At 41.5% G+C, this 27,694-nt stretch overlaps 1 protein-coding gene across 1 annotated transcript in view; it reads right to left on the bottom strand.

Moving 5' to 3' along the window:
• SLC27A6 (solute carrier family 27 member 6) overlaps nucleotides 1-26,271 on the bottom strand; it is a 49,047-nt gene extending 22,776 nt beyond the window's left edge. The window contains exons 1-4 of the mRNA XM_086629113.1: nucleotides 25,791-26,271; nucleotides 16,757-16,963; nucleotides 13,966-14,124; nucleotides 12,837-12,961 (exon numbers count right to left, since the gene is read on the bottom strand). Coding sequence (XP_086485239.1) covers nucleotides 12,837-12,961; nucleotides 13,966-14,124; nucleotides 16,757-16,963; nucleotides 25,791-26,271 — 972 coding nt within the window. The remainder of the gene's footprint in view (nucleotides 1-12,836; nucleotides 12,962-13,965; nucleotides 14,125-16,756; nucleotides 16,964-25,790) is intronic.
• Nucleotides 26,272-27,694: the final 1,423 nt, after the last annotated feature.

Raw genomic sequence — 27,694 nt, 5'->3', positions numbered from 1 at the left:
ATGGAAAACCAATGATTCCCAGGCCAAAGGAACTCTATCAACATTACAGAAGACTTTTTCAGGAAGAAAACCTACAAACCTTTACCATTATTAGTGGGAAGAATGAGAAAACAGACACAGAATCATCATGTGGATGGAGTCCAAGAGAGGTATGCCAGTACATTTAAATATCAAAAGGCAGTAGACAAAATGGATGGGATTATAATCTGCTTTTATACCCATTTAAAAAAAATAATGCTGTTGTTGTAATCATGGCAGTTTAAAACACAAAGTTTGTTGTGATATACACTATATTTTTTATTAGATCAACTGCTATAGTCTGGAGGGAAAAATACAATCTTCCAAGGTCCGTTTCTAAGCTTCATTTCAGATGTGCTGAACACATTTTTAGTCTAAAAATTCTATTTTCTCTAACTGCATGTACAAACAGTGTTCAATTCTACTTTTAGGCACTCTTAATAATGTAGTAAATCAGTAACAACTTGGATTATCTGCATATGACATATGCAAGTGGTCGCAGATTTTTTTTTAAAAAACATAGGTTACTAGAAGAATACATAAACAGTAAATCCCCTCCAGTAAATAAAATTGTGATGACATATAGAGATTATTCAGAGACTTTAAATGGAAGGTACAGATGTGGTTGTCTGTAACTGTGACACATTACTGGTTTGGAGTGTTTAACAAAATATTTATGCTGAAAACCTGCAAGGGGCTTGACAAATTTCCACTCCACATTTTAATGATAAGAGACAGAACAATTTCCAGTACAGAACATAAATTGAGCTAAACTTTAATGAGGAATAGAATGTGATGTCAAGTAAAACCTGCAATGTAGGGAAGTGACTGCTGACTTATTTTTCCTTCCTTACCTATCAAATTCCCCTCCTTCAGAGAGACCTGTTTCTAGGTGGGAGACTGTCCTATCCAACATATGTAAATCCCATTCTTACACCGCTTCCCACAACACCTGAGTCACCACCAGGGAAATAAATGTTCACTGTTTGCTTATCCCAGCAGCGTTGACTGCCCTGGTTTCTCCTTCTAAATTACTATTGTTCTAACACAGAAGAGTTTTAATAAAATAAATCCGTAAGCATCTTTTCTAAAGTCACTTCAGAGAGCTTAATCCCATCCAAATAAACCTTGGCCAAACTGGATCTAGTAGAGATTGGCTTGCTTCAGCTTAACAAAATGAAGTCTGAAAGCTGATATACATGGTCTTATACACTTGAGGTAACCCCAAGAAAATAGGAAATGTTACTGATGGGTGCCAAAGGATAACACTGGCTCAGGACCAAATGGACATAAAATGGGACAGATATTGAAAGAAAATTTCTAAGAAATGAAATAATTAATTGTGAAATAGACTTTGAAAACAAGAAGTGAACTCTGATTTTAATAGAGAGTTTACCAAGCTTGTGTAAGGTATCATAAATCATACAAGTAATGTCATGACAGCTCATGAGAGTAGAAGACAGGACATAATGATCAAGAAAATGGATTTCTAGCCTCTGTTTGTACACCACTTCAGGATTCAGGTTTCCTTTACAGAAAAGCAGGAAGGAGGTGCTACATTACCATTCATATCTTTCCAAAAGCTTCAGGACACAATGTATTATTTAAATAGCTCATTACTTCAAATTTGAAAGTAACACGCAAGTGCATTAGTGCGGATACTAAAAGGCTAGAAGCAGAAATTTTCCAGCTACTGCAGCATCCTGTGAAAGTTCTTTTTCCCATGCAGGCTAGCTGAGAAACAGTTTGAGGATTTTGTAAACTAAGACTTTATCCTGCACCTGTAGCTTGTTATGCAGTCTTGTTTATGGCACACTGGGAAAGTTGTTTTGAAATGGGTGTTGTAGCATTTAGCCAATCACTCTGGGAGGTGGATGGTCAAGCGACCAATTGCCTTGGCCATCCTTGTGAACCATAGAATCATAGAATCATAGAATGGTTAGGGCTGGAAGGGACCTTCAAAGGTCATCTAGTCCAACCCCCCTGCAAGGAACAGGGATATCTCCAAATAGATCAGGTTGCTCAGGGCCTCATCCAACCTGGCCTTGAACGTCTCCAGGGATGAAGCATCCACCACCTCTCTGGGCAACCTGTTCCAGTGTTCTACAACTCTCATAGTAAAAAATTTTTTCCTAATATCCAACCTGAATCTACCTCCCTCTATTTTAAAACCATTACCCCTTGTCCTATCACAACTGGCCCTCCTGAACAGCCTCTCCCCATCTTTCTTGTAGGCCCCCTTGAGGTACTGGAAGACCGCTATAAGGTCACCCCGGAGCCTCCTCTTCTCCAGGCTGAACAGCCCCAACTCTTTCAGCCTGTCCTCATAGGAAAGGTGCTCCAGCCCTCTTATCATCTTCGTGGCCCTCCTCTGGACCCTCTCCAACTGGTCCATGTCCTTCTTATGTTGGGGACTCTAGAACTGGATGCAATACTCCAGGTGAGGTCTCACAAGGGCAGAGTAGAGGGGGAGAATCACCTCCCTCGACCTGCTGGCCACGCTCCTCTTGATGCAGCCCAGGACGCGGTTGGCCTTCTGGGCCGCAGAAGCACATTGCCGGCTCATATGGAGCTTCTTGTCCACCAGTACTCCCAAGTCCTTCTCCTCAGGGCTGCTCTCGATCCATTCTCCGCCCAGTCTGTATTTGTGCCTGGGATTGCCACGACCCAGATGTAGGACCTTGCACTTGGCCTGGTTGAACTTCATGAGGTTGGTACAGGCCCACCTCTCCAGCCTGTCGAGGTCCCTCTGGATGGCATCCCTCCCTTCCAGCGTGTTGACGGCACCACACAGCTTGGTGTCATCGGCGAACTTGCTGAGGGTGCACTCCATGCCACTGTCCACGTCACCGACAAAGATGTTGAAGAGGGCCGGGCCCAACACGGACCCCTGAGGGACGCCACTCGTGACCGGTCTCCACTTGGACATCAAGCCGTTGACCACTACTCTCTGAGTGAGGCCATTGAGCCAATTCCTTATCCACCGAGTGGCCCATGCCTCTCTAGTTTAGAGAGAAGAATGTCGTGCGGGACAGTGTCAAAAGCTTTGCACAAGTCCAGGTAGATGATATCCGTTGGTCGACCCTTGTCCATCGATGCTGTCACCCCATCATAAAAGGCCACCAAGTTGGTCAGGCATGATCTGCCTTTGGTGAAGCCATGTTGGCTGTCACCCACCACCTCCTTGCTCTCCATGTGCCTTAGCATGGTTCCCAGGAGAATCTGCTCCATGACCTTGTCAGGCACAGAGCTGAGGCTGACCAGCCTGTAGTTGCCCGGGTCCTCCCTGTTCCCCTTTCTAAATATGGGGGTTATGTTCCCTCTCTTCCAGTCATTGGGGACCTCGCCAGACCACCACGACTTCTCAAATACAATGGCAGTGGCTTGGCAACTTCATCCGCCAGTTCCTTCAGGACCCACGGATGGATCTCATCAGGTCCCATGGACTTGTGCACCTTCAAGTTCCTCAGATGTTCCCGAACCTGCTCTTCAAGTACAGTGGGCAGTGGTTCATCCTCACAGTCCCTGCTAGTTCTTTCCACAGCTTGGGTGGTAAGACAAGAGGCTTTATCAGTGAAGACTGAGGCAAAAAAGTCATTGAGTAACTCAGCCTTCTCTATGTCCCGGGTAACCAGAGCACCAGTATCCTTCTGGAGGGGGCCTACATTCTCCTTGGACTTCCTTTTGTCCCCTACATACCTATAGAAGCTTTTCTTATTGCTTTTTATATCCCTTGCCAAATTCAATTCCTTCAGGGCTTTAGCCTTCCTCACCTGATCCCTGGTCACTCGTACAGCTTCTCTGTACAGCTTCTCTGTATTCCTCCCAGGCTATCTGTCTCCGCTTCCACCCTCTATAGGCTATCGTCTTCATTTTCAGTTGGTCCAGGAGCTCCTTGCTCATCCACGCGGGCTTCCTGGTCTTTTTGCCCAACTTGCTCTTCATCGGGATGCACCTCTGCTGAGCTTGGAGGAGGTGCTTCTTGAATGTGCACCAACTTTCCTGGGTTATATATAACCATGTTATATATATATGGATTTGTAATTAATAAATGGCTGATGCTGCTGCTGCCGCTGCTGATACTGCTGCTGTTGGCGTTGGCATTTTCTCCTGGACCTGAATTCTGCGTCGTTCTTCTCTCCGTCCCCGGCACGGCGGCGACGTTTGGTGACCCCGATGTGATACAACCGCAACTGAATTTAGAAGGTACGTGCTCCCCCCGAGGCTCCGGGGACAAAACTCTAGACTGGGAAGATGGGGCAAAGCTCCATGAAAGAAAGCACGATACTTTCTGCCTTCAAAAATGTGATAGCGATCGCGGGAGCTGACATAAGTGATGAAGCTCTCTGTGAATTGCTAAATTGGGCAGCACAACATGAGTTTGTAGCTGATCCGAACACTGCCCTTAACCCAGAAGCTTGGGAACTGTTAGGGGATAAGTTATTTCATGAGACTGTGTTTGGAGATAAGAGCGTACTCAACCTGCTACGTACGTGGTGGTCTCTATACAGTATAATGCGGAAGTGGACAGCAGGAAGAGAAGGAAAAGAATTACCGGGCTCTGACCAATCTGCGGGTGAAGGCTCTGAAGGGGACGATGAGTTATTTGAGGGATCACTGACCCCGGACAGCACAGGCAGCGTACCCGCCGTGTCTCCGCTGCCCTCGGGGACTGAGAGACTCGCGGGGACTGCACGGAGGTCCTACCCCTCCCCGTGTACCCCTCACCAGTGGAACAGTTAGCAAAACTAACCGGTCAAAGCAAAGCGTTGGAGCGTCCCCCACCCTCCGCCCCAGCGGCCCCCCCCTCCTCCTCCGCACTACGGCCGCCCGTACAGCCGGCTGCTTCAGTGACTGCAGCGGGATCTGTCCTTCCTACGGCTCCGCCACTGCCGCAGCCAGGCACGGCAGCCGGGGTTCTACCGCAACCGGGAGGGGCAGGAGGTATCACGGCGGCGGCGGCTCCGGCGCCTTTGTGTCTCGCGCCAGCATCCGCGCATTTCCCGGCGCAAACGGCGCAGACGCTGGAGGCGGATTTCTCGGCACACCAGCGTACGACGCTCTTGCGGGAAATACTACAGCATCTACTGGTGCTGATGGAGGCGGTGCGACAGGCACCGAGTGCGGGGCCAGCAGCCCCCCGACGACGGCCCCGGGCGCGGCGCCGAGCGCAAGCCGCAGCACGGACACTGACGCCGCCGCAAGCCGCAGCGCCGCAAGCTGCATTGCCGTGCGTAGCTCCGCAACCGTCCGCAGCCTCCGCCGCTACACCGCTCGCTGGCCCGGCGCCTGTGCCCTGCCAGCCTTCCTCATCCGTGCGGCCCGACGATGCCAGCAGTGTTACTGCGGACTCGCTTACTACACTGCGGGAAACTGTGGCTCAATATGGGCTAGGGTCTCCTGAAGTCATGCAGATTATTAGAGCGCTGAATACTGAGCTGCTTCCTCCATTTGATAGTAAGCATTTAGGTCAGGTATTATTTCAACCTGTACAATATTCAGTTTTTGAGGCCAATTGGAGAAGGATGGCTGAAAAAGCTGCAGCTGGGAATATGCAACTGCCTCCAACTGATCCTAGACATGGAGTTTCAGCAGATGCTCTTATGGGAGCTAATGCCTTTTCTGATCCTGATCTTCAAGCCACCTGGCATCCTCAGGTCCTTGAGCAGGCTCAGAAGATTGGTATGGGAGCCCTATTAAAAGGTATGGACATGGCTGCTCCTAAAACACGATATGTGAAAATAACTCAGGGGCAGAAAGAGCATTTTTTATCTTTCGTGGAACAGATTGCTGCAGCCCTCGAGAAGCAGGTCGAAGATGAGACCTTGCGGCAGCTGTTGTGCAGACAACTAGCAAGAGATAATGCCAATGATGAGTGTAGAAAGATCATAGATGCTTTGCCAGGGGAACCCACACTAACAGACATGGTTGAAGCCTGTTCCAAAGTGGGATCTGAGAATCCTAAGTCTGCTCTGGCTGCAGTTCTGCGGCCTATTCAATTAAATTCTGATCGTGGACTAAAAAGGCAACCTAAGGCTGAGAGCAAGCAGAAACAGATTAGGCAAAAGAAGAAGAATAAGGAGAACAGGGAAGCTGCTCACTGCGAGAGATGCCATAGGCCAGGCCATTTTGCAAAATACTGTCAATCTATGTACCATGCCAATGGTCGACCCTTGACACGCTCGGGAAACTCGACCAGGAGCGCAAAGGGGATGTGTGCTCAGAGACAAATACTTCCCCAGGACATGGCACCGACACAGGCCTACTCAGCCAGCTTAGAGCCGGCACCCAGGGATCAATCGGAGTGGATGTGCACACCGCAGCAACAGTCATCTTAGAATCCTGTCATGTTTATAAGGTTCCCTTGGATGCATTCGGGCCCCTAGGACAGGGGGCACAACTGTCTGATCTAGTGTCACCACTCAAGGGATCTTTGTACACCCAGGAGTTATTGATGCTGACTTTACAAGCCAAAATTTGCTTTTACTGTGCCTGCAGTTAACAATGCCGAACCTGCGAAGAGGTATCAATGGAAGGTTCTACCTCAGGGCATGAAGAACAGCTCGACTATCTGCCAACGGTATGTCGCTCAAGCTTTGTCCGGAGTCTGTGAGCAGTTTCCTGAGGCATACTGCTACCATTACATGGATGATATCCTGGTGGCAGCATCCACCCAGGACGAGCTGCTGAGGATACAGCCTCAGCTGCTCGCTGCTCTGCATTCTTATAGATTGCAAGTTGCTCCGGAGAAATTTCAACAGCATCCTCCTTGGAAATATTTAGGAATCAAAATTCTGGATCAAACTATACAACACCAAGAGGTGCAATTCTCGGGTTCTATTAAAACCCTGAATGATGCTCAGAAATTGCTGGGTATCATCAATTGGTTACGTCCCTATCTAGGGCTAACCACAGCACAACTTTCCCCGCTTTTTGATATTTTAAAGGGGGACCCCGAGTTGAATTCAGCTCGGAAATTGACTCCTGAAGCGCGACGAGCGCTGGAGGAGGTTCAACAGGCTGTTTCTGCTCGTCAGGTTTATCGAGTGGATCCCTCCATTGATATCACTGTTTTCATTACCACTCCAGATTTTCATCCTACAGGTATCATTGGCCAGTGGAATAAACAGTGGCCCAACCCTTTGCATATTCTGGAATGGGTCTTTTTGCCACATCAGCCAAAAAAGACAGCATCCACATTGTTTGAATTGATCGCTTGTCTGATAATCAAATGCCGCCAAAGGTGTTTGCAATTAATGGCAGCAGATCCTGCGACAATTGTTCTTCCAGTACAGCAGGAACACTTTGAGTGGAGCCTTACTAACAGTGCTCCTCTGCCAAGTGCGCTGCAAAACTTTTCGGGACAGATTGCTTATCATCTGCCCAGCCATAAATTACTGCAATTGGCAAAATCGACAAGCTTTACCTTGCGGCCAAAAAATAGTCGGGTGCCAGTGCAAGGACCCACCGTCTTCACCGACGGGTCCGGGAAAGCTATTGTTACCTGGAAGGAGGAATCTGAGTGGCAGGTGCTGGAAGGCCACGAGTCAGGCTCAGCCCAGTTGGTTGAACTGAGGGCTGTTGCCATGGCTTTTCAGCAGTTCTCTCAGGTACCTTTGAATTTGGTCACTGATTCTGCCTACGTAGCAGACATAACCCAACGCTTAGATTGTTCACTTTTGAAGGAAGTGAATAATGCGGCTCTGTTTTCACTATTGAAAACTTTGTGGTGTGCAATTCAAGCTCGAGTTCATCCGTATTACATTTTGCATATCCATAGTCACACCAGCTTGCCAGGTTTTATAACAGAAGGCAATGCCAGGGCTGACATGCTAGCTAACCCTGCGTGGGTAGCGCCTCAGCCTGACAAAATTGCGCAAGCCAAGGCATCGCATAGTTTTTTCCATCAAAGTGCGCACACCCTGCAGAAGCAGTTCCACTTAACGCCCACTGAGGCTCGGGACATTGTCAGCGCTTGCGCTGACTGCCACGGACTTGCGGCACCTCTGCCATCGGGGGTAAACCCCAGAGGCCTAAAGGCCCTGCAGCTTTGGCAGACGGATGTAACGCATGTTCCTGAATTTGGCAGGTTTAAGTATGTGCACGTGTCTATTGACACTTTCTCCTCAGCTATGTGGGCGTCTGCTCATTCTGGGGAGAAAAGTCGTGATGCCATTGCCCATTGGAAACTCGCCTTCACGGTCTTGGGCGTGCCTTTTTCTGTGAAAACTGATAATGGCCCGGCCTATGTCTCACAGAAGACACGGCAGTTTTTACACCTATGGGGTGTAAATCATACCTTGGGTATTCCGCATTCTCCTACTGGCCAAGCCATTGTTGAACGCGCTCATGGCACTTTGAAGCGTGTTTTAGATAAACAAAAAGGGGGAATGCATGGAGAAACCCCACAGAGTCGCCTAGAAAAAGCATTATATACAATTAATCATCTTACAGTGCCACCAAATTCAAATAATCCTGTTATTCTGAATCATTTTCTTTCGTTGCAGTCTTCAGGCGAGACGCACCTGCCTCGAGCGAAAGTCTGGGTACGGGACCTACTCACTAAGAAGTGGGAAGGCCCGTGTGAGCTTATTGCTTGGGGTCGTGGGTATGCTTGCGTTTCCACAGATACTGGGGTACGATGGCTACCTGCAAGATGCGTTCGCCCTGACCTGCGGCACCAGAAGCAGAACAGGCAACCTCCAAGGCAACCTTCAAATGACGGCCAGAATGCGGATCATTCGATTGATGATCCTCCTGATGACGACCAAGACATCGACCATCAGCCCGGTCCTTCTACAAGCAGAGACTGAACTTAAAGTTTCTTATGTTATGGAGTCAGAATGTAGAGCCCTTAAGGCTATTTAGAATTAATGACTGGACGTATAACTGGGTTTGCTATATGTGTATCTGTATATGTATATGGCATTGCTGGAGAATCTCTCTGCCTACTTTAAATTAGTCTTAAACAAAAAGGGGGAATTGTGAATACAAAAAGGCTAGAAGCAGAAATTTTCCAGCTACTGCAGCGTCCTGTGAAAGTTCTTTTTCCCATGCAGGCTAGCTGAGAAACAGTTTGAGGATTTTGTAAACTAAGACTTTATCCTGCACCTGTAGCTTGTTATGCAGTCTTGTTTATGGCACACTGGGAAAGTTGTTTTGAAATGGGTGTTGTAGCATTTAGCCAATCACTCTGGGAGGTGGATGGTCAAGCGACCAATTGCCTTGGCCATCCTTGTGAACCATGTTATATATATATATATATATACGGATTTGTAATTAATAAACGGCTCATGCTGCTGCTGCTGCTGTCGGCGTTGGCATTTTCTCCTGGACCTGAATTCTGTGTCATTCTTCTCTCTGTCCCCGGCACGGCGGCGACACATTAGGAATATTTTGTATACATTTTAGAAGATAAATTTTAAATGTGTTGCAACTATCTAAGGAAAATACATCCACAGATTAGTAGAGAAGTATTTCCAAGGCCTTTGCTTAGAGAGGAAACAGGGAGCCAGTCTATACCTTACTTCTGAAATTTGGTAGATCACTAATAGAGACTTTGAGCAATGTCAGCCAGCAAGATCAAGTTATTAATTTTCTGAATATTCTATTTCACTGGAGTCATGCTAATATCTTTGAGCAGGATCCATTTTGTAGCTATTGAAGGCTACTAGCCATCAACTCTGGCTCCTATACTTTCACTAAGATCAAAAGACTGCATAAAAAGATCTTGGTAGAGGGCAGGCATGAGGATTACTCACTTATTCAGGAGCCCAGCAAAATCTATTAATGTCTCATAATGCAAGGTCTTTGTACTTGTATTTAAGGAAAAAAGATAATTTCCTTTTCTAAGAAATGTTCTTTCCAGACAACAGGTTAGTAAACCAAACCATATGCAGAACAGGTTTCAGAAAAATTCTACTGCAAAAGAGTTTTCAAGAGCTGTTGCAGATGTGAGTGGGAGGCAGGAGGATCAAACAAGACAAAACTAATCAGAAAAGCTAAGCCAAGAGTTTCTATGCTACCACAGAGACTTGCCAAAAATTCTCTTCCAAATCTACAACATAAGAAGACACACTGTGGCCTCCAACTATTAGAAATACACCATTTATTTCAAGTTTAGTGTTAAAAAATACCCCAAGCACTTAAGATAATTGCTTTGGTTTTAATCTATGTTCATTAGAAGGGCTTTATAGTACTCTGAGCTCAAGAACACTGCCCACATAGTATCTTCATACAGCTTTAAAACTTGTATTAGCCATATCTTTCTCATGCTGCTAGTACATCTAGTATTTCCAAGTTAATCAAACTTAAAGAGAGGTAACAACCTGGCAAATTATTTCACCTACTTGAAAAATAATATTAGACTGCATAACATATTTTAAATCCTTCCACTTACTTGTGTGAACATGTTTCTCTTCCAGTTTGAACATCATAAATACTTACTATTTTTCTTCAAGTATCTAGCTGTCAAACTGATTCATTTTATAATTTAATTTTTTCTTTATAAGGTACACTAGATTTCTCTTCAGCTAGCTAGCAAAAAAAACCAAAACCTACAAAGCAAAACAAAAACCTGTAGCCTCACAGAGCAAAAGGTTTAGACATGCCAGCTCCTAGAAAGTATCCACATAAATTAATAAATAGAATAGTTATATAGGCTTGGTAAGAGTTTGCTTTCGAAAATGAAGTATATTAATCTATCATTCTTACTTTAAGATACCAAACAGGATAAAATGGGTAAAATAAAATGTTACACTCTAACTGTATAGTTAAAGCACAGAAAAGGGGAACAACTAATATCTGAGGCTGCAAACACAGTAAAGCTGGGCAAGTGTTGGAGGGAAGGGAGATGCCTTTGGGGAAATCACGTTAGCCTACAATGAAGAAAAATCACAATTTATAAAATCTAGGCCCTTCATATGTTTTGATTTTCCTTATGATCTTTAACTTGATTTTTTGTTATCATGTAACTTTTTGTTTATTTTATTATGAAGTTAAAAAGTAAAAAAAAAAATATTAAGAAAAAACCCCACACAATAAAAGAAACAGCGAAAGGTGTCACTATTCTGGTTTTGCATCACAGCCAGTGGTGGTCACTGGGACATCAGCCATGCTCTCTTTAATTCAAGAACATTCCCTTTGCTGAGGCATGCATGGATAGTGCTGCAGGATCTATGACCCACCACTGCAGTACTTAAACACCCTTCTGAAAAATCTCAGGAGAAAAAAAAATCCAGTGCCTTATCTACACTGACCTTTTCCATTCCTTTGTCAGCTACTTAAGATATTAATAAAAATTGTTATTCTGCTGGAAAACAAGACTGATTTGCACTCTCTTTGAATAATTAGAACACTGCTTAAGAAGGAGGTTATTCTAGAAAATCATAAGGACTTGGATTAGAAAAGAATTTTTGGATTAATTAATTTGAATTATTGGCACCATTTCCTAAGAGGTGAGTCATTTCAATAAAATTCACTGAAAAGGAAATAAGCCACTGATTATTTTTTTTGCAATCACAAAATGAAATTATGATAGAGGCAAAAGGAGAATGTTCAAAGAGATAACAAGTGCATTGCATTCAACTCCTGTACATTTTCACACATTTCTCTGTGTTCTTCTAAACCTTTTGTTAAATTAAAAGAGGGTATAGTTCTTTTTGCTTAATGTTACATAGGTACTTGGAAGCTGCTATTTATGTTCATTTCGTATTCAAAATTAAAGCTGTTTATGATCATAAGTAACTGTGTAAAGTTATTTATTAAAATACTTAATCCGGTAAGATAATGTATGATGTACCATTTAGGATTTATCACTGAAACACAATAGGACAACCTGCAGCTCATAAATAGATGTAAATTGCCAGCATTAGCAAGATGAATTTTAGTTTATACTGGATTATAAACGTTTTTTTCATATTCATTTTGACACATTTACCTCAAGCATTTGAGGACAGAAAGTTGGGTTTGCTACGCAACAGGTTATATCCATTCTGTTTGTATTATTCCATACATCTTGAATTAATTCCAATCAATTGTAGACATTTAGCTTAACCTAAACATCGTGAGTTCTCTCTCTCGTCAATGGGTAAATACAGAAACACACCAGAAAACAGCCAGATCAAAAGCTAACTCAGTTAACCTGAGTCAGCTATATACTTGGTAATTATAACAGGTTCAGCACACTTCGTACTTGATACCATGTAGATAAACCATCACACTACTAACTGCCAAGGGAAAAGATGTTTCCAAGTTAGGGCTAACAGTTTCAGAGAGGAAGGTCGCTTTAACAAAACTAGCTTTGTTGTCTGGAACAGCTTTTTAATTGGAACAAAAGGCATTCTTCCTTTGAGATGCTAACCTAGACAAAACCGCTTCCAAATTTTAAAATATGTTTTGGATGGTCTCAAAACAAGCACATTCCACAAGCCAAAACAATGCTAAAACATGATCTACAAAACTTGAGACCTCTGATATAATTATGTGCCAATAAACAAAGTTTTGAAAATTCTGAAAAGACATCGGAACAGTAATCCTGGTTTTCTGAACTTAAATTGTGAAACTCTTAAATAATATTTTCTCACCCAACGATACTGAATGAGGTTTTAGTCTCAAAATCTTTTAACACCTTCCTGGTTCAACCTATTTGGGTTTTTTACAGTCTGTTGATCACCAAATATTTGAAGAACCTCGCATAAAAAGAAGGGCAGAGAAAGAGGTTCAGTACAGTTTTATCTCCCTTTTAACATAACCGCATGAAGAACAATAAATGTACATATCACTTACAGATGAATAGCCATCATTTTGGCTCCACTTACCACTGGCTGGCTGCAAAGGTAACGGCAAAGTTCTCCAATGTACTGGATGACAGTCACATTGTACTTTTTGCAGTCACTCCAAAACTGACTAGCTGAGAACTTCTTTTTTAACACACAGGTCGCACCTTTATGGAAACAGTAGACAATGAAATGAAGCATTTTCTCTATATGGCAGCTTAGCTAGTTATGTTCACTATTTCCACAAAATAGAATATAAGAGGAAGTAAGAGCAGCCTTGTTCAGAGTACTAGATGGTATCTAAGCTGTTTTATTACAAGATGTGCGTTCAAGCCTGGCAGACAAAGAAGGGAGATGAACCCAGTCCTCTCCTTGGCGAGACAGTAAAGATAAGAGGCTAAAAGCAAGAAGACAGTTTCTTTTTGGTGATGGTGTAACATTATTCAAAGGAGTTTAACTGAAAATATGCAGAAAATTCAGCCTGAATTAGCAAATCATTTGGGTATCACTGAGACCTCATTTTTCAACAAAGAAAGTATTCATCAATGCAGATTCAGACAGAATTAATGCATAATCCAATGATCCTTCCCTTGCTCTGACTTGTCCTTGATGCTTCAGGAAATGGGAAATATTTGCCATTAAGTTCCAAATAAGTCTTTTATAACAGAGTCATTGAGGACACCTACATTGTCTCTGTAAAATATTTTATTGTCTGAAACAAAACAGTACACAAATTAAATGGAAAAAAGTTATATATCATCTAATGATATATGACAAAGCAGAATGTTTACTGTAAATCTATTTGTAAGTCTTTTTAAGTTCATCAAAATATATTTTAGCTCTGTTCCACCGTACAATGCTTAGTCTGTACATATACTAATGCACTATACACACTGTGAAAATATTATGTCTTTAAATTCCTTTTTACCTAAACAGAAACTAAAAACATTTGTGACACAAATGACTATAACTAACTCTTCTCCAGTACCACAAATAAAGTTTGTAAGAGATCTTTCACTATTATAACACCCCCCCATCTCCAAAAGACAGAAATATAAAGCTATTCCAAAAAGACTACTCATTTGATTTCTCTAATGGCAGTGAACCTGTGTTTTATACATTTTAATAATAATTGTCTATTAACAACACAATTAAATGAAACAAGCCCTACCCAATTCAACGCATCCACCAATGCCAAGAAGAGATGCTGCACTGTGATAAAGAGGCAGAGTAATATAAATGATGTCTTCTGCAGTAGCACCAAAAGCCCACAGTCCAGCAGCTCCTTTAAGAACCTGCATGTGACTGATGACCGCGGCCTTTGGAAGACCTGTAATGAAAACACAAAACCATGCATAAAGTCTCTCTTTAAGAGAACTAATTTTCTTTTTTCCTGTGTAAGGTCTCTAAAATCATAAAAGAGTCAATTCTTCTGTAACCAAATTTTCAGCCATCTGTTTAGATGGCCATTAATAGACAACTGGCTATTTAACACAGTATTGCATGTTTGTTCTGTAAAAATGAAGATACATAAGCCAATTTGTAACCTTGTCTGTTAGTTATTTAATCTGACATAAAGTCAATTCAAACAGGTGGAAACATGAAGAAACTCCATGGTTAGCATGCAATCAAATTATATAAAGCCAACAAAAGGCCAAAAGCATCTACTCCACATAAAGACTTGCTTTAAAATAAAGAGGCATCACACTAGATCTCTTTCAGGCAAAACTCATAGTGACCGTAACATAATTCAGAAAGGTATGGGATCTACACAAAGTAGATCGTGTAGCGGCTGCTTTTCTAAGATGTGTGCATCTAAATCTACTGATTTGTTTTAGAGTGCTATGAAGACTATGTAGAATTAGGAAAAAAAAAAAAAAAGCCAGCAAAAAGTCCACTCCAGTTAGGTCCTTCTTAACAAGCTCCTTCAGGTTCAGCACAGAATTTATGTTCAGCAACACGCAGACTCCTATGCAAGAGCTTCTTGGGCTACTACTCTGGTATCCATTATTCGAGTAGGGGATGTGCTCCTGCTTCACATATGTTCTTACGTACATACACAAATTTCACACAGTCTGAGTCCTGATGATGAACAGTGAGAACTGTTATGATTTTTAAAAAAATTTAATGATTCAGAAAGTTTTCTCACCTAGTCTAGCAAAGCTACTGTTCATTTGAAGACTTAACTAGAGCTGTTAACTGGAAGTGTAATCTGTGGAGATTCTAGTTACACTTCAAAGCTATTCTAAAACCCATCACACCAAAGAGAAAAGGCAATAGGCCTATGTCGCCAATGGACAACTTACAGCAAGAAGTGCTCTACAGAGTCTTGAGTTTTCTCCTTCCGCCTTCACAGACAAGACTGTGCAAGATACTTCTTTCTTTTAACTAAGTTTACCAGTCATTGATTTTAGGAGCAACATTATGCTCTTAACTTATCAAAATGTATGGAAAATGCTCAGTTACTTTAGATTAGAATTAGTTATTCCGTACTCTTCAGACTAAACAAGCCTTATTCTTTTAGTTACATGCTCTATAAATGAAATCCAATGTAAATTAATGTAATACATACAAGCATTCAAAAATATCTTAAATTCTACATAACTAAAATTTGACACTTCACACAGATATTCTGAATGCAGTTGTAAAAACAAAATCCTCCTACCTGGAGAATTCTATAATATGTTTTAGCTAAAACTCCTTACTTTTAACCAGCATTCTCAATCATATTTGTATTAGTAGTATTACAAACATACTTGACCTCTTGACAGTATTTATACCTTCCTAATTTTTTTATTCTAGACTCAAATTTTTATTTCCTAATTTTTCCATAGAACCCGAAGCAAATAAATTAAATAATTATTTGCATGAAAGAACAAAACCATAAAACACATCTTCAGACGATCCGAGGGCAGGAGCACCACTCCTATGAAGACAGGCTAAGAGAGTTGGGGCTGTTCAGCCTGGAGAAGAGAAGGCTCTGGGGTGATCTTATTGCAGCCTTCCAGTACCTAAAGGGGGCCTACAGGAAAGCTGGAGGGGGACTTTTCACAGGGCCATGTAGTGATAAGACAGGGGGTAATGGCTTTAAACTGAAAGAGGAGAGATTGCAATTAGACAGAAGGAAGAAATTCTTCATTCTGAGGCACTGGGACAGGTTGCCCAGAGAAGTTGTGGATGCCCCATCCCTGGAAGTGTTCAAGGCCAGGTTGGATGAGGCTTTGGGCAACCTGGTGTAGTGGAGGGTTTCCCTGCCCATGGCAGGGGGGTTGGAACTAGATGATCTTTGAGGTCCCTTCCAACCCTAGCCATTCTATGATTTTAAATCTCCTTGTGACTAAAACTGTCATGTTCAGCTGAATGAGAACGCCAATCTGCTTATCTTAACAACATCATGCTGCTTCTCATGTCAGTGATCATTTTTTTTAAAGTCTTAGCTTCTTAGCTGCTGGAGCACTGGTAATAAATTCAGCCATCTGTTTCGAAACTAAAAGGCTAGTAACTTAATCCTATTTTCTGTCTCTACAGTGACCTGTATAGAACCTGAGTGAAAAACACCCAAACCTCTACTTGCTTGTTTGAAGATTGTTTCTTAAAGTTACAGATACAATGTTAGGTATATTAGCTAGGCAGTGGTATGTGATCACAAAAAAATATTTATTATCATTGGAAACCCATTTGCGAAAAAACAAAACATTTAATAAACACCTTAGCTGTCAAGTAATGAAAGGTGAAGCTTCTCATAGTATTTACACAGTGTGACAGGAAAAAAAAAGAAGCCCATAAACCAGTGAATATAAACAGTCACTGACAAAACACATGCTTATCTTCTACCATAATGCTTCTAGATAAGAAATATGATATCCTACTATGAAAAGATGAACCAAAAGTTTAGAGTTTCAGAAAAACAAGTTTATAGACGAAAGCTGAAGGAAAATACAGATTCTTTAGCAGGCACATACCTGTTGTTCCTGAAGTAAATATATATAAAACAGACGACTTGAGGCTGTTGGCAGAGCGTCGACTGATTGGAACAGGGTCTTCAGATGCTGCCTCTATTTTGTCTAAAAGTGTATGTACACTTGGAAAAGTGGGGTGTTTGGTCATTATCCAAACACTAACATGTTTTTGGAGGTTAGGAAGAATTTCTTCCAGTGTTCCAAGCAAATCTTAAAAATTAACATAAAATAATGTTAGTTACATTATGTCCTCACAAAACTAGTGAATAAAGTATTTTTCCTCTGAAAGTTTTACTTTTCATAATAGAAAGAAGAATGAAAGTCACCTCATGGACATAAATAAATTCAATAAAATAATAATGAAACAGAACAAAAAATTCACTTAAAACCAAGATATAATGTGGTAAAATCCCTGCTGATCCCACAAGGCCTAATTGTCAACTAGCTGTCAAGGCAAAATGGTGAGCCTTGATTAATAGCTCCTGCTTCTCACTTCATTTTGGATAGCCCTTGGTCATTGCTAAGACCAGAACCAAGTGTAGTTAACCTTCAACTTCAAATGAATCACGGAAGAAGTCTGTTGAAGATGCAAGGCAAATATATACATAGCTGGTAATTACAGTGCAGGTTTCCCTGAATGCCCTCAATAGCAATCTCTCATTGAGCTGTATTTTTTTTTTAAAGCACAGAAGTGACTAATTTAAAAACAAACACACAAACAAAAAACTGTATCATGTACACAAGTAAATGAATTTCGCAGAACAGAAATACGATACAGGTCCATGGCTTATTCAGACACTGCCAAAGAACCACATGGCTATTTATGTACTGCTTTGAGTGTCTTAGATGCCTTATTGAATCTGATTTTAGGTATGTCAGACACTTCTATTTTCTTGTAATGACAAGTTCATTCACTGTAAGCCATTTCTTCTACTGGCTTTTACCTGGACATAAATACAAACTCACTTTTATAAAACAAAAACAGCAGCATAACTAAGATCTATTTGGTTGGCTTATCAGGAAAGAAACTGTGAGAGAGAGTGTCAGATTAAACAAAATCAAAAAACATAAATAGAGGCAAATCCTTAAACAATAGATTTTGTATTTATGTTTATATTTCTAAGCATTTTTAAAATCTGTCATTTCCTCAGAACACTGCACAGGCATTAAACTACTAATCCAGGAAAATTCTGAAGAATAGGAATAACATTGCTTTCATTAGAACTACTCATATACTTAAAACTTAAGTGCTTTGCTGGATCTCAGCCTATGTATTTAATCCTTAAAATATCCCTGGGGTATAAATTTATGTTATTATCTCAGTTTTTATAGATGAATAAACAAACAAAGTTGACATGACTCACTCAGAACCTCATAATGAGGCATTGGCCAGAGCCAGCATTTGAAACCCTGATGTCAACTCCCAAGTTCATTTTGCAAATATTAAATATGGATACCATTAATAGAACTCCCTTGTATAAATTTTACACCAAAATAATGGAAGATTTTTAATCTTTCAGAAAACAACTTTCCTAATGATGGACTGCTGCATATACTTTAATGAATGACATACCAATCTCTATTGCTATAGCAGAGATGTAGCCTACTGTTTTCAACTAAACATGTCTTACAAACCTGAAGCCTACAGAGCACAAGTTCTATATGTTTTATGAATGTTTACTAAATAGATCCGATGAAGCGTGACATTCAATTTTTGGTGTTCTAACTTCCTTGCACTGCAGAATGATTTCAGAAAGGAATCATCCAAATAATTACGAAAATCTGAAAGACATATATATATATCCTGTTTGAATCATTGGAGTACAGTCCCCTTCCACTATACAGAGCAATAGAACGAAAAAATGTGAATGAAAAATAATGTTAAGGACAATAGTGTTACCTGCAGGAAACCCGATGCACTGAAAGTCAAGGTTCACTGGCACACTAATTCTGTTTGTTGTCGTATTAAAAAATTAGGGTATATTTTTCAAGTAATAAATATGAAAATACAACAGTATCATTTGTAATGAAAACCAGCTATTAATAAACCAAGTGTGACAGAATAACTACATACTTATTACCTTCTAATACTGATTTTTGTCTTCCTATATGTCTCCTAAGTATACTAATATATATGTCTCCTAAACATACTAATGATAGTTTGTGTAGATACAAGTCAGGCTGAGAATCTAGCTAAAGAAACACAGGTGTTAGAAATGGCTGGAGCAGCATTTCTGTTCTCAAAAACAGTAAAAGCATATAGCACTCTCTGTCATTCTTTATTGGTGCACTGACTCCAACTACAGTACCAGTAAAGATGTTAAAGACTGTTAATTGTTAGGGATTGTTAAGAATTTCTTGACTCCTTCAGCTTCCAGTAATCATTTGAACCAGACTCAGCTGTCCATCCTGTGTAGTGTCCTTACCAGATAACAAATGTGATACACAAATATTGAGAAAAACTGCTCAATAAAAGTCATCACGCAAAATTATCCTGTGTAACCAAAGTGTCATAGTAAATTAAATTCCATCTATTGTTTAATTGAAAACCATTCTCTTGCAAAAGGCCTGGTAAAAAAAACCTTAGTGAGTATCACCCTTTTAAAGTACTGCAGATACCTAAGCAATCATTACAGCATTTCCTTATTTTCCATTGATAAAATGGAAAATCACTTTGAAAGTCATGAAGATGAAGCTGCATTACTTACCAACTTCCAACTTCTCCACAGAAGACATTTTTGTTTAGGACTGCACGATTTGAAGAAATTCACAAATATTTCCAATTTTTAGTATTCCGAAGTTCTAGATAAGATGTGCACCAAGTTCTTTGTATATTTGAGTAACATGAAGTGCAAGTTTGTCAAAAAGAAGAGGAATTACCTCTTCTTTTTCTTTTTCCCTCTTTTCTTTCCTTCCTTCAAAGGAAGAATGATGGCAACTATTAATTTGAACTCTACAGACACAATTATTTCAGATTCAAGAATGACAGGAGAGCATAGCTCCCTTTTAGCAAAGTGAAACATATTAACTTTAAATAATTAAGATCAACCTTCAAATTAAACATACACACTGTTTACTGTTTCTCTAAACACTCAAAAAACCTATGGTTTTGTTGTTGTACAGAGGTTTGCTTGGTTTTTAACTTCTATTGAACTATGAATCAATTATAGAATAGAATTTTTCTTCTGTGCTCAGAAATCTAGTACTTGGAACAATATGTGAACAGCTTGTAATTATACGTTATCTTGAAAGAAATTTCTAGCTAGATAGCAAGGAACAGCAGAAATAATAAGTGATTTCCTGAATAAGAAAGAGTAATTTAAAACAGCTGTATTCAATGTGCCAGAAACCAAAAATTACTTCTGGAACACACAGGAGCATGGGGTGTTTGAAGATAATTCTCAGTTGTACTAATATATTTCCAAAGAATAATTCAGATGATAGTCAACTAATGTTTTGTTCCATGAACAAAGAACTTCTGCACCAGACATTGTGTTAGGGCTCATTGGTCTTTACATATCATCTTGTCCATGTGTCAGGAAAAAACAGCCCTCTTGCAGGAACTATAGTTTTGATTATTTCTAGATGCACCTGTTCGCATACTTTACCATACAGAAAAGCAATTATAGTAAAGCAATTTAGCTATTTAAGCTTGTGGTTTGTCTCAAGTACTTGTTTGCTTTTTACACTATGAAAGTATATTCAGGTCTTGGTTTATTTATTTTGGAAGAAACGACTGGTTATCTGAAGTTTGGTAATGTAGTCAGCAGTTCTATGTGCATTGTTTACATAGTTTGTATATGAATTTTCACCATTTGCTAACTATTTGGGTTCTACTAGGAGAAAAAAATAAACTGCAATTGGTCGAGATGAATATTCTTCTCCGCTTTTTATGCTTTTTTTTCCTCCCTCTTGTTTTTAAAGCATCTCATTATTCAACAAAAAGTTTGTGAAACTGTTACATTAAATTCACATGAATACAAAACTCAGTTACATCTTTTGAGAAAGCAAGGAAAATACGTTTTGAACTACTGTCATAGACTGCAAGTTGCACAAAAGGTTTTTTATGTTATTTTCTAGCAAAGAAACAATGCAGCCTGTTGGCAAGGACACAGTCCTACACTGATGAAAGGAATAAATCAGATTATGAGATCAACATGTACTGAATGGAAAGTTACTCGGAAGGAAAACTGTATGAAAAAGTTGTTACATAACTTTGATCTATACTCTGGCTGATACACTCAGTATGCCACGGCAAGTCGAAACTCGTCCCCACACTGTCTGACCTTGGAGAATAATTGTTACTTGTATCTGATCCCCCAGGCGACTCCTTACACTCAGCATTTGTTCTCACTAAGGAACAATAACAGAACTTACAAATCAATTGTGCCTCAAGATCAACGTTGGTATCTTGTAATGCCACTGAAGGCAGTAAAGGTAGTAAAACAGAAACTGGCTTGGGAATCACAGTTGGCACCGTTTTCCACTCAAAGGCCATCTGTGACGGAGTTGCAGACCAAGTAAAAGCAAGTGATCAAAGAGATATGGTGTCTAACAGAGCAGATAAGAGTGCCTTCAGCAGGTCTTCTATGGTATCCTTGTCTTAAATGCTTAGGTCTAAATAGCTTTTTATTCCAAATAGCTAAGAAAATATGTTTTTTATAAAATCCATTATTTTTTTAACCCAGTGACTAACATATAAGAGATGATACTGCTACTTGTATATGATACCATATGACCTTAATTCACAAATACCTAAAAAGACTTTGTCTACTCTCTTACTCAAGGATGTAGACACATTTCTGTATGACCTTTACTACTGCCAGCATAAACCCTGGTTCTGAGCTCAGATGATGAGACGTTCAGAATACGCTCAGCAGCAGCAGAAAGCACTGCTGGTGCAAGAATAGAGTCCTGGCCAGGAAAATGCTATACTTGCACAGCTGGGAGATGTAATTCTGTACAGAACTGCAGAATCACAGGATGGCTGTGGCTGGAAGGGGTCTCTGGAGGTCGTCTTGGTCCAACATCCCTGCTCAAGCAGGCCCACATAGAGCAAGCTGCCCACATGTGTCTGTATGGTATGTACACTCCACAACCAGACATCCTACTTAGAACTGAATTGTTCTGAGCAGCAACACACTACAAACACACTGGCAAATTCCATTTGTACCTTTCTGATGGGTCACTAGATTGTTAAGAGTTGTTTAACAGTATTGCTGTTACACGGGTACAAAGGATAAAATGTAATCCCTTGTTCAAGCAAGATTCCAACGAACAGAAATATTCTCTAGAAGGGACACAGTGCCTCAAAAGGTGCCTTCATTTTAAGTAGTACCTTACTCCTCTCTTTAACAAGTAGTTTTAAAACAAATAAGGGTGGCATAATCGGGAAACAAATGTAGTACGGACAGATACCTTTTAAACACGTCAGGTTGCTGTCTAGAGTAATGCTGGCATTCTGATAGACAGGCATACAGCTTCTTTTTATTTCCGAGTTCCTTGTTTACTTACATGTTAGTAACTGCTGCTTTATTAAAAATGCAGTTTTAAACTCCAACTTTTGAATCTCTTTCAACAAACATTCCCCAGAATGGGAGTGGTGGTAGACAGCGTTTCTGGGAATGGAAGTGTGAGAATGTTACATAACAAATTAAAGCAAGAGCTAAACGCTCTGGGAACACTGCAGACAAATGAAAGCAGCTACAGCAAAAAATCTCTCTCTGTCACACAGGCAAGTGGAAATACTGGAAAGGAACACCAAGGTTAAATATTGGCAAATCAGAGCATCTACATTTGCCTTACAGCCTGCAGTTGGATGAGAAGGAAAAAAAAGAAGTTCTTAGACTGTGCTAAATGAATAAAAAGTACGTTGCCGTCATAGAAAAAACTCAGCCTTTTAGAGATATTAATTTCACATAAGAAACTGACAAGAGAGAGAAATTTTGAAGTTTTTATAACATATTTAAGCCTTAAGAATAAAACGTTCAATTGCAGAGTGTTCATAGAATACGTAAGTCAAAACCAAGTACTATTTAGCACTATCGGAAGACTCCCATCTAAAGTTAGAAAAAGCGATCAAAATATTAGAGAGTTGTCAGACCAGAAGAAAGTCTGACTGCAAGTGCTGAAGGAAAGACAAGATGATACTAATTGGATCGGGTTACTAAACCACAACCTCTGAAAAATATGCAGGCATAAAACAAAACAGAAGAGCGCAAATTCCACAGTTGAGAGTGATCTTGCAAGAGGCAGCATGAAAGACTGAACAAGGTGTGGAAGAAAATGCAACCATAAATAGTACTCAGCCTTTTTGGATAGAGGTATCACATTTGTAAAAAATAAAAGCGTTTGGGAAAAATGACAAGATGTACCAAAAGAAGCTGCAAGATGCAATCATCTCATGCAGAGCAAGGCTACACCACCATTCCAAGCAGGGAAGATTTAGCAATAAACAATTATTTGTGGGAATTGCTCCAGATATCAGCAGAAGATGGAAGGTTCCCTTCAGCACAGACGAAACCTTAATACTAAGTGGATTTGAATAAAGGTTCCTTATTTAATGTGCTATTACAGACAAGAATTTCAAGAGTAAATTTGGTCTTCCTGAGCACAGACAGTTAACAGTCAAATTGTTAAGAGGACAATTTCTGCTGTGCTGCAGTATATCAACAAGATTGAAGGTCCTCCAAAATATCAAAAAGATAGTTTTGTAACTGTTACAAGAAATGGAATTGCTAAGTCAGGCCTGTATTTGCTTGGGGAGGGTGAAAATCCTACATATTTTGGAAAATTAGAATTTCCACTATCCAGAAATAATACCATTACATACTAATCTCTGATTAAAAAAAAAATCTTAGTTGCCAAACATGATGCCTGACTATGACAATGACAGACATTAGACCACAGGTTGATTGTTTTTAGTGTAGATATTTTGAAAAAAAATATACTATGTTCAAACTGTGTACGATGCTGTGGAAAATGGTGCCACAAGAACAAAACAAAGAAGAAAGTTCAAGTCATGCCTACCAGTAAGGAAGAATCCCTTGAAACACAAACTAACACTGGACGAAAAGATGTTTAACAGACTTCTGAGAATTATCTGCCTGTGTAACCTCAGTGTTAAATACTGCCTTGTAATTTTTATAAACATTAGGGGAAATTATTATGTACAATAATTACATATAATATGTTTTGATTTCAAAAGTAGCATGAGTTAGTCCTCACAGTCACTGAATGGTATATGAACCTTCAGTTGCAAAACCCAGACTCCTTTGGAGAGGTTCCTTTTCCATGTGGCCAATAAACAGGGACATAACAGAACTTCAACTTCTTTCACAGATACAGATAAAAAAGAGCCTCCAAGTCCCAAAGAAGAATACCATCACACCTTAATCCAGAGACTAAAACTCATGAATCAAGTAAGAAGACCAACACATAAAAGATCAGCTTAGAGATTAATTTGTTGGTGTCTCTGTTATGCTATCCGTCTGCACATAGCTCTTCTGTGAGCAGAGGTAGGTTCTTAGAACAAGTTAGTTCAACACAGTTGCTCTTATCATCAACTGCTGGTAACACATTAAAAACGGAGAAGCATAGACTCCGTTCCTGCCTTTGCAAACGCTTGTTTCATTCATTAGTTAACCTTTCATATTAATGAAGATTACTCTTAGATATGAGTTTGATCCAAAGTTCCCCTTCACCACAGTCAATAGCAAGAATTTCCTGAAAATTCCTTCCATTCCTCAATCTATGTGCTCAAAAGCATATATTCATGAGAAGGTGTTAAATTAGATTATTTTTTTTTTATTAAGTAAGAAGGCAAAACTAGAACCTGTCAGTTCAGAAGCATTGTTATCATATGTTTGGGGATTGTATTTACATGGGGTTTTGTTTCATCAGCTTGCTTTAATTACCAAGCACTCTTAAACCATTATACCATATACAATGACAAAATTTGTGATTAAAAAATATGCAAGGGAAAATCTTAAATACATTTTTGAAAGCACAAATTTGCAGCCGCAGAGAACAGATGGGAGGAAATTCAACCTTTTAGGTGTTATGGATGCAAAATGCCACAACCTGTGTAATAGGAATAAGGCAAGAAGTTGTGAAATAGAAATAAGGCAGAGAAGACTTGAAATAATAATTTTAGAGAGGCAGGAAAACATTAATAGTTAATATTTTTAAATACTCTCCTCCAACCAAATGTCAAAGTTCTGTGTGATCTTTTAGCGTTGCAGGTTCACTTGGACTTGATCATAAATGCTGAGGCAAGTTTAGGTTTTGGATCCATCTTCAGTTTATACATTTCTGTAATTGAAGCCAAATTTTAATGCACAATACATAGTATGCCTACATCAAGATTTTAAATTATTTTGAAGCACTTAATAAAAACGTAATACTTTAGAAACTTAAACACACACTATTATCTCCTATACAAACACAGTGATTTCTTCTACAATCCAATGCCAACAGTAAGTTGGTTATCACAAATCAACATCCTATGTGCTATGCCTGTAAAAAAACCTCTCAATTTTATCCCCTGGAAGACTCTCATACCTCTGGGAACAGTTGTACAGTGTGAGCTTTGACCTTCTGGTTTGCAGTGGTTTTGATCACTAGAAAGATGGGGAGCTAGTACAGGAGAAGAATGACTTAAACAAGATTAAAATTGACTATTTAAAAAGGAATGGGAAATTATTCTTAATAGATCACTTTAATCGTTTCTGAGACACATTAAGTAACCACTGAAGCAATTAAACGCTTGGAAATGGCTGGGTTTAGACGTTGCAAACCTTCCTGCAATGCACGTTTTTAAAGAAAAGTTCAAATGGATGTCCCTGAAGCATGGATATACTTGATTCTGCCTGAAAGGCTTAAGCTTTATGATCTCTTGAAGCCCCTTTTAGCCCTAGGTTTCTTTCATTCTGTGAACATCTGTAAATCAGGTTTTCAGTAAAGGAGCTGGAGAGACACACACCAGGGAAATGTACCATTAAAAGCTTTGGATGTGCGAATCGGATGTATACCCTACCTGCTCCCACAACGAGTATCTTGGGTTCACAGCTACTGACACAGTGCAGGAGAGATCTGGAGCGGACATTGAAGTTGAGGAAAGCCACCACGCAGCCCAGCTTGGCCAGTCCAAACCACACATGGATGAAGTCTGGCTCATTGCCCATCAGCAAGGCCACCGTGTCACCCTTCTTCAGAGCCCCGTGGTGTAGGAACACCTGCGCTACCCTGTTACTCCTCCTGTCCACGTCCCGATAGGTGTGCACCTTCCCTTCATAGATGAGGAACGGCTTGTGGGGCTGCTTCTCAGCCAGCTTCACAAACTTGTCCAGGACGGTGACAATCCTCCCTTGCAGCCGGAACATCTCCACTCTCAGCCCATACATCAATACTTTCAGCAGGTATCTCAGGTCAGCCCAGAAGTAGGGGAAGAGGAGTTTCTGGATGAGGTGCAAGGAGACAAGCCCGGCAGCAGCGCCCGGTACCCAGGAGGGCAGCATCGGGAGTGGATAAAGGTCGTCCTAGCCGCTCGTGTCCCTCCAGCCAGGAGGCCGGACACACGGAGCGGGGACGCAGGGAGCAGCCGGGCAGGTCGCGGAGCCTGCGGAGAAAGCCGGTAAGCGCCGAGGCTTCACCCGCTTTCTCCGCCTCCGGAGAGGTGCGCTGCCGCCCTGGGAAGCCCCCACCGCGTCCCGGTCAGGCAGCAGCAGGGCAGGGAGAGCCGAGCCGCCGACGGCGACTGCGAGCCGCGCACCTCGGTCCCGCCGCCCGCTTCAGCCCCGCCACGGCCGCCGCCGGGAACCGCCCGCCCGCTTCAGCCTCCCCCCGCTGCGGCGGGCTCCGCACCTGCGGGACGACACGCCCCGGCGGGGGAAGCGAGGACGGGCACGGCGGGAGCTCCTTTCCTCACCGCGAAGGGCTGAGGCGAGAGCCGCCCCCCCGCGCCGCACCCCGCGCCCTCCCCCGCGCCCGCGGGACTCACGGACAGCACCGAGCTGCTGGCGGGGCGCCGGCGGCTGCTCCCTGAGCCGGTTGCATAAGGCGCGATCTGCTGCCTCACCCCACCCCCGGCGGCGGGAGCCCGGGAGGTTGGCTCCTGGGTAAGGCGGCGGCCGAGCGCAGGAAGCTTTGCCCCGGGGTGGCCCTCGCCGCGGCCGAGCGAGCGCCGGGTCACGGTCCCTGGGAGGGCGGCGGGGCAGGCAGGTGGCCCCCGCCGGACCGTTCCCTCGTTACTTGCAGCGGTTCGGCCCCGGGTAGTCAGTGGTCCCTGGAGCTCGGCTCCCGCACCGCCGGGGCCTCGGGAGCAGTTTAGACCGAGGAAACCAACGTTGCAACTAGCCCGGGTTCGGGAAATACCTTTGTGACCCATTCAGTCCACCTGGAAGCTGAGGGCTGGGCCGAGTACTCAACGGGTCAGTGCTTCATGCGCATGTCATCTTTGCGGTGAAGGGGAGAAGTGGTCACAGCTGGGCACGGTGCTGATCCCGCTCCTGCTGAGCTCTGTCACTCCAAGCACTTCAGCACACTGATGGCTCCCTGCCATCCAAATGCATCCACCGCCTGGGCTCTTGGTGAGACACATAATGTGGTTTTCACGTGCTTTGGTGCAGCTGAGTCTGGAGTTACTTGGGCCCTGAGAAGCTGAGGTCATTTTACAAGTGACATACTTTCTGCCGTTGTGTTGGCTGCAAACAATTTGGATTCATGACTCTAGTGCATCGTGACAAAAATATCAGAAGGTACTTCCTTATTTCAAAACTGTAGCCTATAGTAAATGCATTTTTTTACAGGATATAAAAGTGATTTTGAATAATTCTGAATTTTCTAAAATCGTAAGACTGTAAGTACTGGTAGTTTACAATATGAACTCCTCTGCCTGCCTGTTGCCAGTATCACACCAGAATAATCGAGCCTTTTGTCATG

The sequence above is a fragment of the Tauraco erythrolophus genome, chromosome Z (genome assembly GCF_009769465.1).
Source record: "Tauraco erythrolophus isolate bTauEry1 chromosome Z, bTauEry1.pri, whole genome shotgun sequence".
Classification (NCBI taxonomy): domain Eukaryota; kingdom Metazoa; phylum Chordata; class Aves; order Musophagiformes; family Musophagidae; genus Tauraco; species Tauraco erythrolophus.
This window is presented reverse-complemented; position numbering and strand designations above follow the sequence as displayed.